Consider the following 16,956-nt stretch of genomic DNA (forward strand, 5'->3'; position numbering starts at 1 on the left):
ACAACCCAACACACACACACACACACACACACACACACACACACACACACACACACACACACACACACACACACACACACACACACACACACAGCACTTGAACAGTAAAACATCAAAATAATTAAAATCTCTCAAGAGAGAACAATGATGAGCATTCTTTCCCTTTCCATTATAGCTGCTATTGAAAAATAAGTCCTAATTTCTGTATCATGACAGAACAAATGGCCACAGTTCAGAGAGCTAATCAGGGGTTGTTAGAGGGGCAGACGATAAGAATGTCCACTCACTGTGTCAGGTTTTACCCCAGAAACATTAAGAGCCATAAGACTATCAGACAACTATCTGCATCCCAACAGGCCAGCGAGACACAGAACAGTTATGGAAAATAAAGAGGGGATTTCGGGGAAAGTGGCGGCTTGTGTTTCTGGACCTTGAGCAGTTAGGCAAATCAGAGTGATGATCTATGGCCCTCTAGTGGCCATCAGGGGACATTTCACCCTATAACCCTAGAACTCCATGCCTTCAGAAAGTATTCACACCCCTTGATCTTTTCCCCATTTTGTTGTGTTACAGCCTGAATTTAAAATGGTTTAAATTGAGATTTTTTTTCACTAGCCTACACACAATACCCCATAATGTCAAAGTGTAATTATGTTTTTATATTCATTTTACAAATTACTTAAAAATGAAAAGCTGAAATGTCTTGAGTCAATAAGTATTCAACCCCTTTGTTATGGCAAGCCTAAATAAGTTCAGGAGTACAAATTTGCTTAAGAAGTCACATAAGTTGCATAGACTCACTCTGTGTGCAATAATAGTGTTTAAAATGATTTTTTTCATCTCTGAACCCCACATATACAATTATCTGTAAGTGTCACGCCCTGATCTGTTTCACCTGTCTTTATGATTGTCTCCACCCATCTTCAGGTGTCACCTGTTTTCCCCATTAGTCACTGGGTATTTATTCCTGTGTTTTCTGTCTGTTGTCAGTTCGTCTTGTCAAATCAACCAGCGTGTTTTTCCGTGCTCCTGCTTTTTCCTTATCTCTGTTTTTCTAGTCCTCCCAGTTTTGACCTTTGCCAGACCTGATTCTGAGCCCGCCTGCCTGACCATTTTGCCTGCCGTGACCTCGAGCCTGCCTGCCACTCTGTACCTCCTGGACTCTGACCTGGTTTCTGATCTTTTGCCTGTCCATGACCTGTCTCTTGCCTGCCCCATAGATTATAATAAATATCAGAGACTCAAACCATCTGCCTCCCGTGTCTGCATCTGGGTCTCGCCCTGTATTGTTATAGTAAGGTCCGTCAGTCGAGTAGTGAATTTCAAACACTGATTCAACCCCAAAGACCAGGGAGGTTTTCTAATGCCTCGCAAAGAAGGGCGCCTATTGCAAAAAAAAACAAAAACAGAAATTGAATACTTCCTTTGAGCATGGTGAAGTTATTAATTACACTTTAGATGGTGTGTAAATACACGCAGTCACAGCAAAGATACAGGCGTCAGTTGCTGGAGAGGAAGGAAACCGCTCAGGGTTTTCACCATGAGGCCAATGGTGACTTGAGGCCAAACAGTTAAAGAGTTTATAATGGCTGTGATAGGAGAAAACTGAGGCTGGATCAACAACATTGTAGTTACTCCACAATACTAACCTAATTGACAGAGGGAAAAGGAAACCTTTACAGAATAAAAATATTCTGGCAAAGCAATTCACTTTTTGTCCTGAATACAAAGTGTTACGTTTGGGGCAAATAAAACACATGAGTACCACTCTCCATATTGTCAAGCATAGTGGTGGCTGCATCATGTTATGGGTATGCTTGTAATTGTTAAGGACTAGGGAGTTTTTCAGGAAAAAAAAGAAACGGAATGGAGCTAGGACATGGATGCTATGGACTAGGAAATGGATGCTATGGTTATACCAGGCCAAACCCTGCTGCTACCTGGTCTGTCATTCTGCCTGACTATAGAGGACAGCCTGCTGGATGTGTAACAACCACACTCTAACCTTGATTGATTTTAGAGCTGTAAATTAATCTAGAGGAAAACTTGGTTCAGTCAGTCTGCTTTCCAGCAGACACTGGGAAATTAATTCACCTTTCAGCTGGACAATAACCTAAAACACAAAGCCAAATCTGCACTGGAGTTGCTTAACAAGAAGACAGTGAATGTTCCTGAGTGGCCGAGCTACAGTTTTGACCCTAATCTACTTGAAAATCTATGGCAAGACCTGAAAATGGTTTTCTAGCAATGATCAATAACCTTGAAGAATTTTGACAAGAATAATGGGCAAATATTGCACAATCCAGGTGTGGAAAACTCTTAGAGACTCACCCAGAAAGATTTACAGCTGTAATCGCTGCCAAAGGTATTTCAACAAAGTATTGGCTCAGGTGTAAATCAGGTCTCCAGTGTGAATACTTACAGTACCAGTCAAAAGTTTGGACACACGTACTCATTCAAGGGTTTTTCTTTATTTTTACTATTTTCTTAGAGACTCACTTGTAGAATAATAGTGAAGACATCAAAACTATGAAATAACACATAACCAAAGAAGTGTTAAACAAATCAACATTTATTTAATATTTGAGATTCTTCAAAGTAGCCACCATTTGCCTTGATGACAACTTTGCACACTCTTAGCATTCTCTCAACCAGCTTCACCTGGAATGCATTTCAATTAACAGGTGTGCCTTGTTAAAAGTTAATTTGTGGAATTTCTTTCCTTCTTAATGCGTTTCAGCCACTCAGTTGTGTTGTGACAAGGTAGGGTTGGTATATACAAGATAGCCCTATTTGGTAAAAGACCAAGTCCATATTATGGCAAGAACAGCTCAAATAAGAACAGACAAACAACAGTCCATCATTACTTTAAGACATGAAGGTCAGTCAATGCGGAACATTAAGAACTTTGAAAGTCTCTTAAGTGCAGTCGCAAAAACCATAAAGCGCTATGATGAAACTGGCTCTCATGAGGACCGCCTTGGAAAGGAAGACCCAGTGTTACCTCTGCTGCAGAGGATAAGTTCATTAGAATTACCATCCTCAGAAATTGCAGCCCAAATAAATACTTCATAGAGTTCAAGTAACAGACACATCTCAACATCAACTGTTCAGAGGAGACTGCGTGAATCAGGCCTTCATGGTTGAATTGCTGCAAAGAAACCACTACTAAAGGACACCAATAAGAAGAACAGACTTGCATGGGCCAAGAAACACAAGAAATGGACATTAGACCGGTGGAAATCTGTCCTTTGGTCTGATGAGTCCAAGTTTGAAATTTTTGGTTCCAACCGCTCTGGGTCTTTGGGAAACGCAGAGTAGATGAACAGATGATCTCCGCATGTGTGTTTCCCACCGTGAAGCCTGGAGTAGGAGGTGTGATGGTGTTAGGGTATTTTGCTTGTGATACTGTCGTTGATTTATCAAGAATTCAAGGCACACTTAACCAGCATGGCTACCACAGCATTCTGCAGCGATACGCCATCCCATCTGGTTTGCGCTTAGTGGGACTATCATTTGTTTTTCAACAGGACAATGACCCAACACACCTCCAGGCTGTGTAAGGGCTATTTGAGTGATGGAGTTCTGCATCAGATGATCTGGCCTCCACAATCACCCAACCTCAACCCAATTGAGTGGTTTGGGATGAGTTGGACCGCAGAGTGAAGGAAAAGCAGCCAACAAGTGCTCAGCATATGTGGGAACTGTCACGGCTGTGATAAGGAACGGACCAAGATGCAGCGTTTTCGTAGTTCCACATAATTTATTTACTGTGAAACTAAAATGCACTTAACAAAACACTGAAGGGAAAAACAACAAACTGTGACGCAGGAGGAACCTACACACTCACAAAATATAATCACTAAAGGACACAAGGACAGGTAGGACAAACATCAACTTAAATATGGCCTCCAATTAGAGACAACGACTACCAGCTGCCTCTAATTGGAGGTCATGCCAAACAACAACCAACATAGAAATACAAAAACTAGAACTGAACATAGACATACAAAAACAGATAAACACCCCCTGTCACACCCTGACCACTCTACCATAGAAAATAACAACTTACTATGGTCAGGACGTGACAGGAACTGCTTCAATACTGATGGAAAAACATTCCAGGTGAAGCTGGTTGAGAGGATGCAAAGAGTGTGCAAAGCTGTCATCAAGTAGCTACTTTGAATAATCTAAAATCTGTTTTGATTTGTTTAACACTGTTTTGGTTACTACATGATTCCATATGTGTTATTTCATAGTTTTAAAGTCTTCACTATTATTCTACAATGCAGAAAATAGTAACAATAAAGAAAAACCCTTGAATGAGTGTCCAAACTTTTGACTGGTACTGTACGTCACCGCACTGTGTGTGATTATTTCACAGACATACGACTGAGCATATAAGAAGCCAACTACAATATTTGATAGGAAGCAGTGATATATCAGAATAATATTGATACTTGGCCATTCATTTACTCTATGTAGGAAGGACCTAGAGTTGAAATGTTATTTTCAGGTGGAAAATTGTTTTATAAGGTTAACAATAAAAGAGGAAGTAAAAGGGAACTGTGATTGTGAGTGTGTGTGGTGCAATATCAACAATAGATGCGGTAAAGAGGTAAATCGAACTCCACCAAAACAATGGAATTGCCATGGAAACTCGTGGGCAAAAAAGGGCCGTGGGGGAAAGATCCCAAATCTCCTCATTGCTCCCCAGCAAAAGTACCCTACAATTAGGCTATTGTTTACAGTGCATTCAGAAAGTATTCAGACACTTTCCCTTTTCCCACATGTTGTTATGTTATAGCCTTATTCTAAAATGTATTACATACATAATACCCCATAATGACAAAGCGAAAACAGGTTTAGAAAATGTTGCTAATTTATTACAAATAAAAAACAGAAATACCTTATTTACATAAGTATTCAGACCCTTTGCTATGAGACTCGAAACTGAGCTCAGGTGCATCCTGTTCCCATTGATCATCCTTGACGTTTCTACAACTTGATTGGAGTCCACCTGTGGTAAATTCAATTGATTGGACATGTCTATATAAGGTCCCACAGTTGACAGTGCATGTCAGAGCAAAAACCAAGCCATGAGGTCAAAAGAATTGTCTGTAGAGCTCCGAGACAGGATTGTGTCAAGGCACAGGTCTGTGGAAGGGTACCAAAAAATGTCTGCAGCATTGAAGGTCCCCAAGAACATAGTGGTCTCCATAATTCTTAAATGGAAGATGTTTGGAACCACCAAAACTCTTCCTACAGCTGGCCGCCCAGCCAAGCTGAGCAATCGGGGGAGAAGGGCCTTGGTCAGGGAGGTGACTAAAAACCCGATGGTCACTCGGAAAGAGCTCCAGAGTTCCTCTGTGGAGATGTGAGAATCTTCCAGAAGGACAACCATCTCTGCAGCACTCCACCAATCAGGCCTTTATGGTAGCCTTGCCAGACGGAAGCAACTCCTCAGTAAAAGGCACATGGCGCCTGCTAGGAGTTTGCCAAAAGGCACCTAAAGGACTCTCAGACAATGAGAAACAAGATTCTCTGGTCTGATGAAACCAAGTTTGAACTGTTTGGCCTGAATGCCAAGTGTCACGTCTGGAGGAAACCCGGCACCATCCCTACGGTGAAGCATGGTGGCGGCAGCATCATGCTGTGACGATGTTTTTCAGCAGCAGGGACTGGGAAACTAGTCAGGATCGAGGGAAAGATGAACGGAGCAAATTAAAGAGAGATCCTGCTCCAGAGTGCTCAGGACCTCAGACTGGGGCAAAGGTTCACCTTCCAACAGAACAATGAACCTAGGCACACAGCCAAGACAACTCAGGAGTGGCTTCGGGATAAGTCTCTGAATGTTCTTGAGTGACCCAGTGTCACGTCCTGACCAGCAGAGGGAGTAATTGTATTAGTTTTGGTCAGGACGGGGCAGAGTTTTTGTGTTATGTGTAGATTGGTTGCTGGACTCTCAATTGGAGGCAGGTGTTTCTAGTTGCCTCTGATTGGGAGTCCTATAAACAGGTGTGTGTTTTTCTTTGTGTTTGTGGGTAATTGTTTCTGTTCAGTGTGTTAGCTGTCAGGACTGTTTAGCTGTCGGTTGTTTCTTGTTTTGTAATTATATAGTGTTCTGTCTGAATTAAATTATGATCACTAACTCCGCTGCACCTTGGTCTTCTCTCCACTACGACAAATGTGACAGAATTACCCACCACAAAAGGACCAAGCAGCGGAGGAGGAGGGAGCCACAGGAGAACAGCGTGATGGACTGGACATGGGAGGACATCCTGGACGGCAAGGGATCCTACACTTGGGAGGAGATCCTGGTCGGAAGGGATTGCCTCCCATGGGAACAGGTAGTGGCACTCAGAAGAGTGGAGGCAGCAGGAGAGAAGGACCAACGGCGACGGTATGAGAGAACACGGCTGGGAAGGAAGCCCGAGAGGCAGCCCCAATCATTTTTGGGGGGGGGCACAGAGGCTGTTTGGCGGGGCGAGGATGGAGCCCCAGGCCAGCTCCCCACACTAGCCCTGAGGTGCGTCAGCCCAGTCTGACTCGGCCTGTTCCCGCTCCCCGCACTAGCCCTAAGGTGCGTGTCTCCAGGCTGGCACGTCCTGTACCAGCCCCACGCATTAGGCATCTAGTGCGTCAGCCCAGCCTCGCCAGTCTGGGGCCGCCAGAGCTGCTCGCCAGTCAGGAGTCGCCAGAGCTGCCTGCCAGTCAGGAGTCGCCAGAGCTGCCCGCCAGTCAGGAGTCGCCAGAGCTGCCCGCCAGTCAGGAGTCGCCAGAGCTGCCCGCCAGTCAGGAGTCGCCAGAGCTGCCCGCCAGTCAGGAGTCGCCAGAGCTGCCCGCCAGTCAGGAGTCGCCAGAGCTGCCCGCCAGTCAGGAGTCGCCAGAGCTGCCCGCCAGTCAGGAGTCGCCAGAGCTGCCCGCCAGTCAGGAGTCGCCAGAGCTGTCCGCCAGTCAGGAGCCGCCAGAGCTGTCCGCCAGTCAGGAGCTGCCAGAGTGGCCCGTCTGCCCGGAGCTGCCAGAGTGGCCCGTCTGCCCGGAGCTGGCAGAGTGACCGGTCTGCCCGGAACAGCCAGAGTGGCCCGTCTGCCCGGCTCAGCCAGAGTCGCCCGTCTGCCCGGCTCAGCCAGAGTGGCCCGTCTGCCCGGATCAGCCAGAGTGGCCCGTCTGCCCGGGTCTGCCAGAGTGGCCCGCCTGCCCGGGTCTGCCAGATTGTCCCGCCTGCCCGGGTCTGCCAGAGTGGCTCGCCTGCCCGGAGCTGCCAGAGTGGCCGTCTGCCCGGAGCTGCCAGAGTGGCCCGTCTGCCCGGAGCTGCCAGAGTGGCCGGTTTGCCCGGAACAGCCAGAGTGGCCCGTCTGCCCGGATCAGCCAGAGTGGCCCGTCTGCCCGGATCAGCCAGAGTGGCCCGTCTGCCCGGATCAGCCAGAGTGGCCCGTCTGCCCGGGTCTGCCAGAGTGGCCCGCCTGCCCGGGTCTGCCAGATTGTCCCGCCTGCCCGGGTCTGCCAGAGTGGCCCGCCTGCCCGGATCTGCCAGAGTGGCCCGCCTGCCCGGATCTGCCAGAGTGGCCCGCCTGTCCTCCGGCCCAGCCAGAGTGGCCCGCCTGTCCTCCGGCCCAGCCCGAGTGGCCCGCCTGTCCTCCGGCCCAGCCCGAGTGGCCCGCCTGTCCTCCGGCCCAGCCAGAGTGGCCCGTCTGCCCGGCGCAGCCAGGGGCGCCACCTAGGTGGGCGACGCCGAAGGTGGAGCGAGGTCCATGTCCCGCACCTGAGCCGCCTCCTAGATAGGTGGGTTGGGGAGGGGGGGGTGTAGCACAGTGCCGTCGTTGACGGCAGCCACCCTCCCTTCCCTCCCTTTAGTTTAGGGGATATTTTTTTTGTTGTTGTTGTTTGGGGGGTTTTTGTCTTTTCTTTTAGGTACAGTTGGGGTCTGCACCTTTAGGGGGGGGGTACTGTCACGTCCTGACCAGCAGAGGGAGTAATTGTATTAGTTTTGGTCAGGACGTGGTAGAGTTTTTGTGTTATGTGTAGATTGGTTGCTGGACTCTCAATTGGAGGCAGGTGTTTCTAGTTGCCTCTGATTGGGAGTCCTATAAACAGGTGTGTGTTTTTCTTTGTGTTTGTGGGTAATTGTTTCTGTTCAGTGTGTTAGCTGTCAGGACTGTTTAGCTGTCGGTTGTTTCTTGTTTTGTAATTATATAGTGTTCTGTCTGAATTAAATTATGAACACTAACTCCGCTGCACCTTGGTCTTCTCTACGACAAATGTGACACCCAGCCAGAGCCCGGACTTGAACCCGATCAAACATCTCTCGAGAGAAACCTGAAAAGAGCTGTGCAGCGATGCTTCCCATCTAACCTGACAGAGCTTGAGAGGATCTGCAGAGAAGAATGGGAGAAACTCCCCAAATGGTATCCAATTGGTAGTTACAGTCTTGTCTCATTGCTGCAACTCCCGTATGGACTCGGGAGAGGCGAAGATCGGGAGCCGTGCGTCCTCCGAAACACAATCCAACCAAGCAGCACTGCTTCTTGACACAATGCCCACTTAACCCAGAAGCCAGCCGCACCAATGTGTTGGAGGAAACACCGTACACCTGGTGAGTGTCAGCGTGCACTGCGCCCGGCCCGCCACAGGAGTCGCTAGTGCGCGATGGGACAAGGACATCCCTGCTGGTCAAACCCTCCTCTAACCCGGACGACGCTGGGCCAATTGTGCGCTGGCTCATCGGTCTCCCGGTTGCGGCCGGCTGCGACAGAGGCTGGACTCAAACCCAGAATCTCTAGTGGCAGAACTAGCACTGCAATACAGTGCCTTAGACCAATGCGCCACTCGGGAGGCCACAGATCTTAATTTGAGCCAGTTTGCTACGGCAGGAATATAATCCTGCAGGAACAGAAAATGTGAACTATTATGTGGATTATAATTATTGGATTTTTTTTGTAGGGGTTGATACATTTTCCATTAGGGCAAATCAAGTCTGACATTTTAAAGTGAAAATTCCAAACTTTAGAAGCCTTTTTAAACCTTGAATACACTACAAAAGAGTGATCAAATTAAGATCCTACATCTGTATATCCAGCGATATGGCTGGACCATGAATGGCATGCATAGCACAGATGGAGGCAAATGGCCCGGGTCTCTGTCAGTGCGAGCCGTACTGGACGTATCAGCTCAGACACATGGCTATGATCCTTGAGCACAGCCAGCACCTGCCTGAGCAGAAGTAGAGGTGGTCGACTTGTACAAGGAGGTGAGGCACAGGTTTCTCTTTTACAGAGTGACAGTGAAAGAGACCCTAGATAGATTCATACAAGAAGAGAGGAGAAAGGCTTGGGCTTGTTAGTTCTAAAACCAGTGTCTGTTTTCTGATGAGGTAATGGAGTAACTGGAAGCTAATCTGTGAATGCACTGTACCCATGTTGAATTACATTGTAGTAGTAGATAAGATTAGATAAAATGCGATAAGTTAAGTTGTTATTTTACTTTGAATACATTGCATAAATAATACATTTGAATTTAACCATAAACAATTGTGGTGAGTCTTGTGTGTGTGTTCTGATCTATTTAAAAAAATATATATATTTTACCTTTATTTAACTAGGCAAGTCAGTTAAGAACAAATTCTTATTTACAATGATGGCCTGGGAAGAGAGGGTTAACTGCCTTGTTCAGGGGCAGAACGAAAGTATTTTCCTTGGCAGCTCGGGGATTTGATCTAGCAACCTTTCGGTTACTGGCCCAACACTCTAACCACTAGGCTACCTGCCACCCCTATGGTCTATGGTCCCCTACCTGAGAGGCTGCGAGGTCTCGCGTCGGCCAGGTCAGAAATGGCCCCTGTAGTGACAGTCTTCTTCATTCGGGAGCCTGTGGCTACTGCCCCCAGGGCAGGCTTGGCCAGGGTGTCATCACTACTGGCTCTCTTCAGCTATAAGACACACATACAACATACAGTCTGTGAGGACAGACGCTGGGAGACGAGAAGCAAGTACAGGGAGTGAAGATTTAATGGACAAAAGGACATATAACAAAACAAGAACAGCGTCTGGACGGGGGAACAAAACGACATTAATGTAGACACGGGGAAGAAACTGAGGAAGTGACAAATATAGAGGAGGCAATCAATAAAGTAATAGACTCCAGGTGAGTCCCATGAAGCGCTGATGCGCGTAACAGTGGTGACAGGTGTGCGTAATGATGGGCCGCCTGGTGCCCTCGAGCGCCAGAGAGGGGGAGCGGGAGCAGGCTTGACACAGTCAAGGATTAGGAAACCACATATTACCTTACCAATTGGAAAACTACTAGTAAACTACTCAATCTACTAGTATGAAATTGTAGTAGCACTCATACTGTACTATAGTGAGATATGTTGTCAGTCTATGCTTTGTGACACCCAACCGAGGTCAGAGTGTCTGCAGGAGATGCAGAGGTAGACTAATGCAATTGAACATTATCAATTATCCAAATGAACAGAGTGGCTCTTAGACAAAGTAAAGGGGTGGTAACTTCCCCCATCTCCCTCCCACCTGTCCTACTTCCAACCTCCCACCATTCATTAAGGAGATGTTGGGTGTGTTCAGTGGTGTGAAGTTACTCTCCTGTCTGGTATAACTCACCCTGCTGAGGCGCAGGTCTGTGGCCAGGGTGTTGGAGGACCTGGATGTCTTGATGCCTGTAGCTGTGGTGGAGGTGGTGGTAGAGAGGGCGAGGGAGACTTGCTTGGCCCTCTCCTGAAGCCCTGGCTTGGGCAGCCCCACCTTGGCGGAACCCCCTTTCAGCATGGCTCTGTCTGCTATACCTGCAGCCTACGAGAGAGAGAGAGAGAACAGGGTATACATATTAATATGGATACATGGGTATGACAAAAATGCTTCAGTCATTATGACCTCTGCTGGTTTAAATTAAATGATTTCAGTACGGGTATACTCTATTTAGCCTATTTCAATAAAAACTATTAAACATGGCCCTCAGTAGTAGACAGTATTCCAGATCCACGTCAAAATAATGTACAGGAAAATATGTACAGGAAAATAGTCCTACATCTAATCAAGTAGACCTTGGGTACATTTGGTACAGTTGTAAAGAGAATGGGCCTATGTATCTGAGAGAAGAGAGAGTCCAGAGTGAAGGGGTGGTTAGAGGATATGGTGCTGCCACTGATGGCATTTCAGCCTGTGCCATGACATACAAGACACAAGTCAACAGTAGGTATTCTGAGCAGAGTGAGAGGGCAGCTGAGGAAGTGAGACTATCAGCCCCCCGTTGGTCAGGACACTTCCTGTTACAGAACTGAGAAAACACAGCCTCCTGTCCAATCAGATATCCTTCGACACCACTGGGACTGGGAAATCAAAATGTAACACAACACACCCAGATCACAGCACACTAGTTGGTGGTAGGTGGTTTGGATTCACTTAACTAGGGGAAGACGCAAATTGGAATTCAATCATATAACATCTCATTTTGAAGCACAAAAAAATAAACAATACAATATCATCCCTTACTGCAGTTGGGATTCAAAGTAGGCTATTATACTGAAAAAAAGACAGGAGTGGCTTGGTGTCAATATACAATTAAAATGTTTGTGAGATCGATGAAAAAGCACAGGGACCAGCACAGTGACCAAAGTCTATTAGTGACAAATTACAGACATAGTGTAAAAATTCTGAATAATGAAAGAAGATATAGGCAAGTGGGTGTGGAAAAGGCAGGTGGTTATTGACTGAAGGAAAACTAAGTGCTCTTAGCTTGGAAAGCCACTGACTGCACTGCCCCACTCTTTACTGTAATGACCTGTATCACTGCTCGCTGTGGAACTGACTCATTGATTTGAACCAAGGTGGGGAGGTGAGGTCTCAGGGAAGGGTATCCCAATCATTACTGACTAACACGCACGCATAACACCCACACAATGTTAGAGTGAGAGTGCCTGTGAATGGAGATACCCGACACTTTGGTGTCCTCCAACAATAAAAGGGGTTGGCTGAGCGCAGACATCCCCCCCCCCACTCTCTGATCTAAATTATTATAATTCTTGCAGCATTTTCGTCAGCGTTTACCCTACTTACTGCAGCACACAGTATAGACCTCAAGTTAACAATTACATTGCAAGAAGTCCCATTTAGAATCAAATTGAGTGGTTCTCCGAGGTACTTAAAACCTACAATGAACTAAATAGCAAAGAGCACTTCGGCATAATAATAAATTGCTGGATGGATGTGTTCTTCAAACATGAACAATTAGTCTACCTCTAACGCTGCAAGGCATTTAGCACATTCAACGTGACATTGAACAAGCAGCCCGGATCCTATTTTAGCCCAGTCTTTCTCACAACCTCCAGGGGTGTATAATGACAGGCAGCCTGAGCAGGAATTAAACAAGCTGGCTTCACAGCAAAACCATCTACCCAGATCTGAGTTCAAATGGTATTTTAAATCTTTCAAATAGTTTGAGCTGTTCTAGAGTTCCAGGTGGGCAGGGGTTTGCACTTTTGGGACTTTTCCCTTAGTTCCATTACGCCGGGAAAGTTCAATCATGTGCACCTAAAGTTTTTCATAGATCTCAAATACTATTTGACTCCTTTGAACCCAGGTCTGCTGATTGATAGAAGGTGGTTGTCTCCTTAGAAAAGTTCCCACTGCTACGTTTTTAACATTGAACTGTAATTAGAGAAAGCCTGCAGGTCCTTACAGCCTTATCTGATTATCTGTGCACTGTGTGTGTGTGTGTGTGTGTGTGTGTGTGTGTGTGGCCCGTCATATGATGTTGCTTTTGGGCCCAATATCATCCATCCTCACTGGCCTTTTCACAGACAAGTCTGGTAATGTACCTCAGCTAGATAGGCCTAACCATTGTCACATGTATAAATCATATCCAGGTTAGTAAAACATGTTCAATGTTTCTAGGACATGTTCGGAACTCCCAGATGAGGAAGTGAGACAAAATTGAGGAAAAGCTAAGAGCTGCTTTTAAATGTGAAAGGTGAAATTGAGAAATGGCAGAAATTGAGGAAGCAAACACTGAGGTAATGTCTATTGAATGTCACAACGAGTTAGCCTATCTTCACAGAAACATACTTATCAGCTAAGATGTTTTAAAAGTACTTCACTATGTGTAAAACTCCCTATGAAAACACTGACCTTGTCTCTGTAGTACCCTGACAGAGACACATGGGCCTAATTTGTTTTCATCTTCATAGTAGCGCATGACTCAAGGTTTAGTTTTCCTACTGCCTGGACACAGTTATGTAAAGACAACCTTTAATGTTCCTCAGCAGAGACAGAAGGACAATTAGGCCTACTACACTGGGAGTGTGTCCTACATCAAAATGACCTAATTACAACAAAACCAATGTCTTAGAAAGAGATCGAGAGGGGGAGATAAAGAGAGATAGCGAGAGAGAGAAAGAGGCATTTTACAAAATCTTCCTGATGACAGCGGTTTTCCCTCATTTTGCTTCAAACATTTTCAAAAAACATACAATATTTCTCAGGAAATATGAGTAATGTAGCTAAATGGGTTTATGGGAAAGCTAGGCTAAATATGGAATTTGGTCAGCAGCATATCCACAAATTAAAAACTACAATATGATTTATAGTTACCAAAGCCACTGCCCTAACTATTGGGTTGTTCTTCCCTAATTACATTGGCTATGACAGCTAGGCGATGTAAAGACATTACAAATACAGCGATCTTATGGGGTTTTCTGTTGCAATACTTAGACATACAGATGAAGGATCATAATTTGAGCCAGTTTGATATAGCATGAAAATAATCCTGTAGCAACAGGAAATATTAAATATTATGTGGATTATAATTAACAGACATTTTTTGTAAGAGTTGATACATTTTTTGTTTGGGAAAATCAAGTCTGACATTTTAAAGTGGAAATTACAAACTTTAGAAGGCTTTTTAAACCTTGAATACACTACACGTTTGTGTGTGATCAAATTAAGATCCTACATCTGTTGGGCTAACAACAATCCAAAAGGCTCCAGAGTTTAGATAAGGAATGCTTGTGCCAACGGACATTTCTTATCAGTTTGGGATTAAGATGTGAGTGAAACACTTCTGAGACATCCTCTAATTCAGGGGTGAGCAACAGGCAAGTAAACCGTATCAGTTCTCTATATCTGACAAGTAGTATGGAGCTGCGGTTCGGAGTATTGTTTCTTCATCATAATGTAGGCTAATGTATTCTCAGTGAATTTGGTGATGTTTTTTTCCCTGTTCATAACAAAATATTAATTTAAGTTGTTAGGTTTATCTCCTATTCTACATCCTGATATTACCAGGTTCTGACCACTAACTGGTTCTGTTCCTGCTATTCTGTGCACATTTTTTTTATGACAAAAGGATAGCTCACCCAAAAACTGTAACAGCACCATCTAGTGGTCAGCATTTGGTAATATCAGGATGTAGGACAGGTCATAAACCTAATAACTTCAATACTAATTTCACTGAACAGGGGAAAAACATCACCAAATTCACTGGGAATACATTACATAGAATAAAGAAACAACACTCCAAGCCGCAGCTCCATACTACTTGTCAAACATGGAGAACTGATACTATATACTCTATATACTTGTGGGATTGGTGTGGTGTGGGGGGGAGGTCCGTGGGTGGCTTTTGACCATTTCTTTGGATTCCTCATGTCTAAGTCATTGTTCAAAAAAAGTTTGGTCCAATTTAAATCTTAGGTTCTATATTTATTGAATATTATATGAATCCTGTACATTAAAATGACAAATTTGGGTGCAATAAATTAGCTTAATTTCTCAGAGATCAAATTATACTTAAACAAAACAATACGCAGGAATGCTAATATTATCTGTTTCTAACAACATAAACGATTTCAGAACAATCTGAGATGGTGGGTGTCGAAATCCTCTTCTTGTGCTTTTGGGGTGGAACAACCCACCAGGAATTCAACAGAAAATGTGTTTAATTTAGGAAATCTGTTCACCAAAGAGACATGCGATCATGTCTCAATGTAATCAAGGTATGAAATTAACGTTATTTTAGAATACAATCTCTTTTTGGGCTTAGTTGTGCTCAAATTGCAGTGTCCAAGTTATTATAATTATGTTACATCCCCCCAACCAACAGCTCCGCCAAAAATTGTCCCACGGCTGAACCTAGTTGCCTTCTCCTGAAGGGAGGACAACAAACTGTATGGATAACATAGCTAGGCTATCCTTTTAACAACACACATTCAGTGAGTTACAACGATCAAACCAACACTACTGATCTCACATTCATAAGTTACCCTATGAAATAAGTCTACAAAAAGCTTAACTTCAAACATTTTAGAGTCTATAATGCCAAACAGTGGGAGACCTCCCTCCATAAACGGTGTGCTGATCTCAAAGGGAAGGTACAGTAAAACAGGTTATGTGGGTGGGCTTCCAGTACTGTCTGTCTACCCAGTCCAGGCTCAGTGTCTCTGTCTTTGTCTGAGGGAGCAGATGTGCACAATTAGCTTAACGCTAGCTGAACATACTGTAGCTAACATTGGTGTGAAGGAGCCTGATTCATTCCATTAGCATCATCCACCACCACAGTGAGAACATGGGCAGGGGGTGGGTGGCTCCTGAGTCCTTGCTGGCCTCAGTTTGGCAGTGGGTTGGAGAAAGGAGGTTGGGTTGAATATTGCACTGCTTCATCACATCCTCTGATATGTGTTCCGCTATGCGGCACTCAACATGCTCAGCACTGACACAAATAGCCTTCATTTCTCAGAACAAGAATAGACTGACGAGGTTCAGGAGAAAGTGCTTTGTTTCTGGCCATTTTGAGTCTGTAATCGAACCCACAAATGCTGATGCTCCAGATACTCAACTAGTCTAAAGAAGGCCAGTTTTATTGCTTTTTTAATCAGAAGAACAGTTTTCAGCTGTGCTAACATAATTGCAAAAGGGTTTTCTAATGATCAATTAGCCTTTTAAAATGATAAACTTGGATTAGCTAACACAAAGTGCCATTGGAACACAGGAGTGATGGTTGCTGAAAATGGGCCTCTGTACGCCTATGTAGATATTCCATAAAAAATCTGCCGTTTCCAGCTACAATAGTCATTTACAACATTAACAATGTCTACACTGTATTTCTGATCAATTTGATGTTATTTTAATTGACAATTCTTTTTTCTTTTCTTTCAAAAACAAGGACATTTGTAAGTGACCCCAAACTTTTGAATGGTGGTGTAAGTGCAATACGTGCTGCTCTGTTCTGGACCAACTGCAATGTTCCTATGTCCTTCTTTGCAGCACATGACCATACAACTGGACAGTAATCCAGGTGGGACAAAACTAGGGCCTGTAGGACCTGCCTGGTTCATTAAGATGAGGTTTAGGGTTGAGTGAGTAATTTGGCGAGTGACTAACTATGATTTTAGTTTTTGAGATATTTAGTACCAGCCTATTGCTAGTTACCCATTCAAAAACTGACGAACTCTATGTTAATTGTGTCAGTTATTTATTTTACTGTCATAGCTGACATGTAAACGGTTGAGTCGTCAGTGTACATAGACACACAGGCTTCATTCAAGGTCAGTGGAAGGTCATTAATAAAAAACAAAAACTATAACGGCCCATACCGGCTGCCTTGTGGTACACCACACTCAACTGAATTTGCAGTAGAGAGGCATCCATTGAAGAAACCACTTTGTGTTCTATTATATATATATAACTCTCAATTCATGATAAGGCAGATGATGTGAATCCGTAACACCTACGTTTTTTCAGCAGTAGGTTATGATGAGGGGTTAGAACTGAAAAAGTACTGGTTTATATCGTTCCTTTCTGTTCCATTTTTTTTACCTGCGAAATCAACAGTTTTTTACATTTAGCTCATTAAATTGCTTCACAAATCAGTGTGGATAGAGCAGGTGTGATGGACAGAAAAGTGCCTATGGAACAAAATGCCACTGAATTTTGTGGGTGGGGAGAGAGG

At 44.6% G+C, this 16,956-nt stretch overlaps 1 protein-coding gene across 5 annotated transcripts in view; it reads right to left on the bottom strand.

The window, feature by feature from the left end:
- specc1 (sperm antigen with calponin homology and coiled-coil domains 1) overlaps nt 1-16,956 on the bottom strand; it is a 176,501-nt gene that overhangs the window by 109,486 nt on the left and 50,059 nt on the right. For all 5 annotated transcript variants that reach the window (XM_029700414.1, XM_029700413.1, XM_029700415.1 and 2 more), the window contains exons 2-3: nt 10,617-10,805; nt 9,793-9,928 (exon numbers count right to left, since the gene is read on the bottom strand). In XM_029700414.1, the coding sequence (XP_029556274.1) occupies nt 9,793-9,928; nt 10,617-10,781 (301 nt within the window). In that variant the 5' untranslated portion in view covers nt 10,782-10,805. The remainder of the gene's footprint in view (nt 1-9,792; nt 9,929-10,616; nt 10,806-16,956) is intronic.

The sequence above is a fragment of the Salmo trutta genome, chromosome 19 (assembly GCF_901001165.1).
Source record: "Salmo trutta chromosome 19, fSalTru1.1, whole genome shotgun sequence".
Taxonomy (NCBI): Eukaryota; Metazoa; Chordata; class Actinopteri; order Salmoniformes; family Salmonidae; genus Salmo; species Salmo trutta.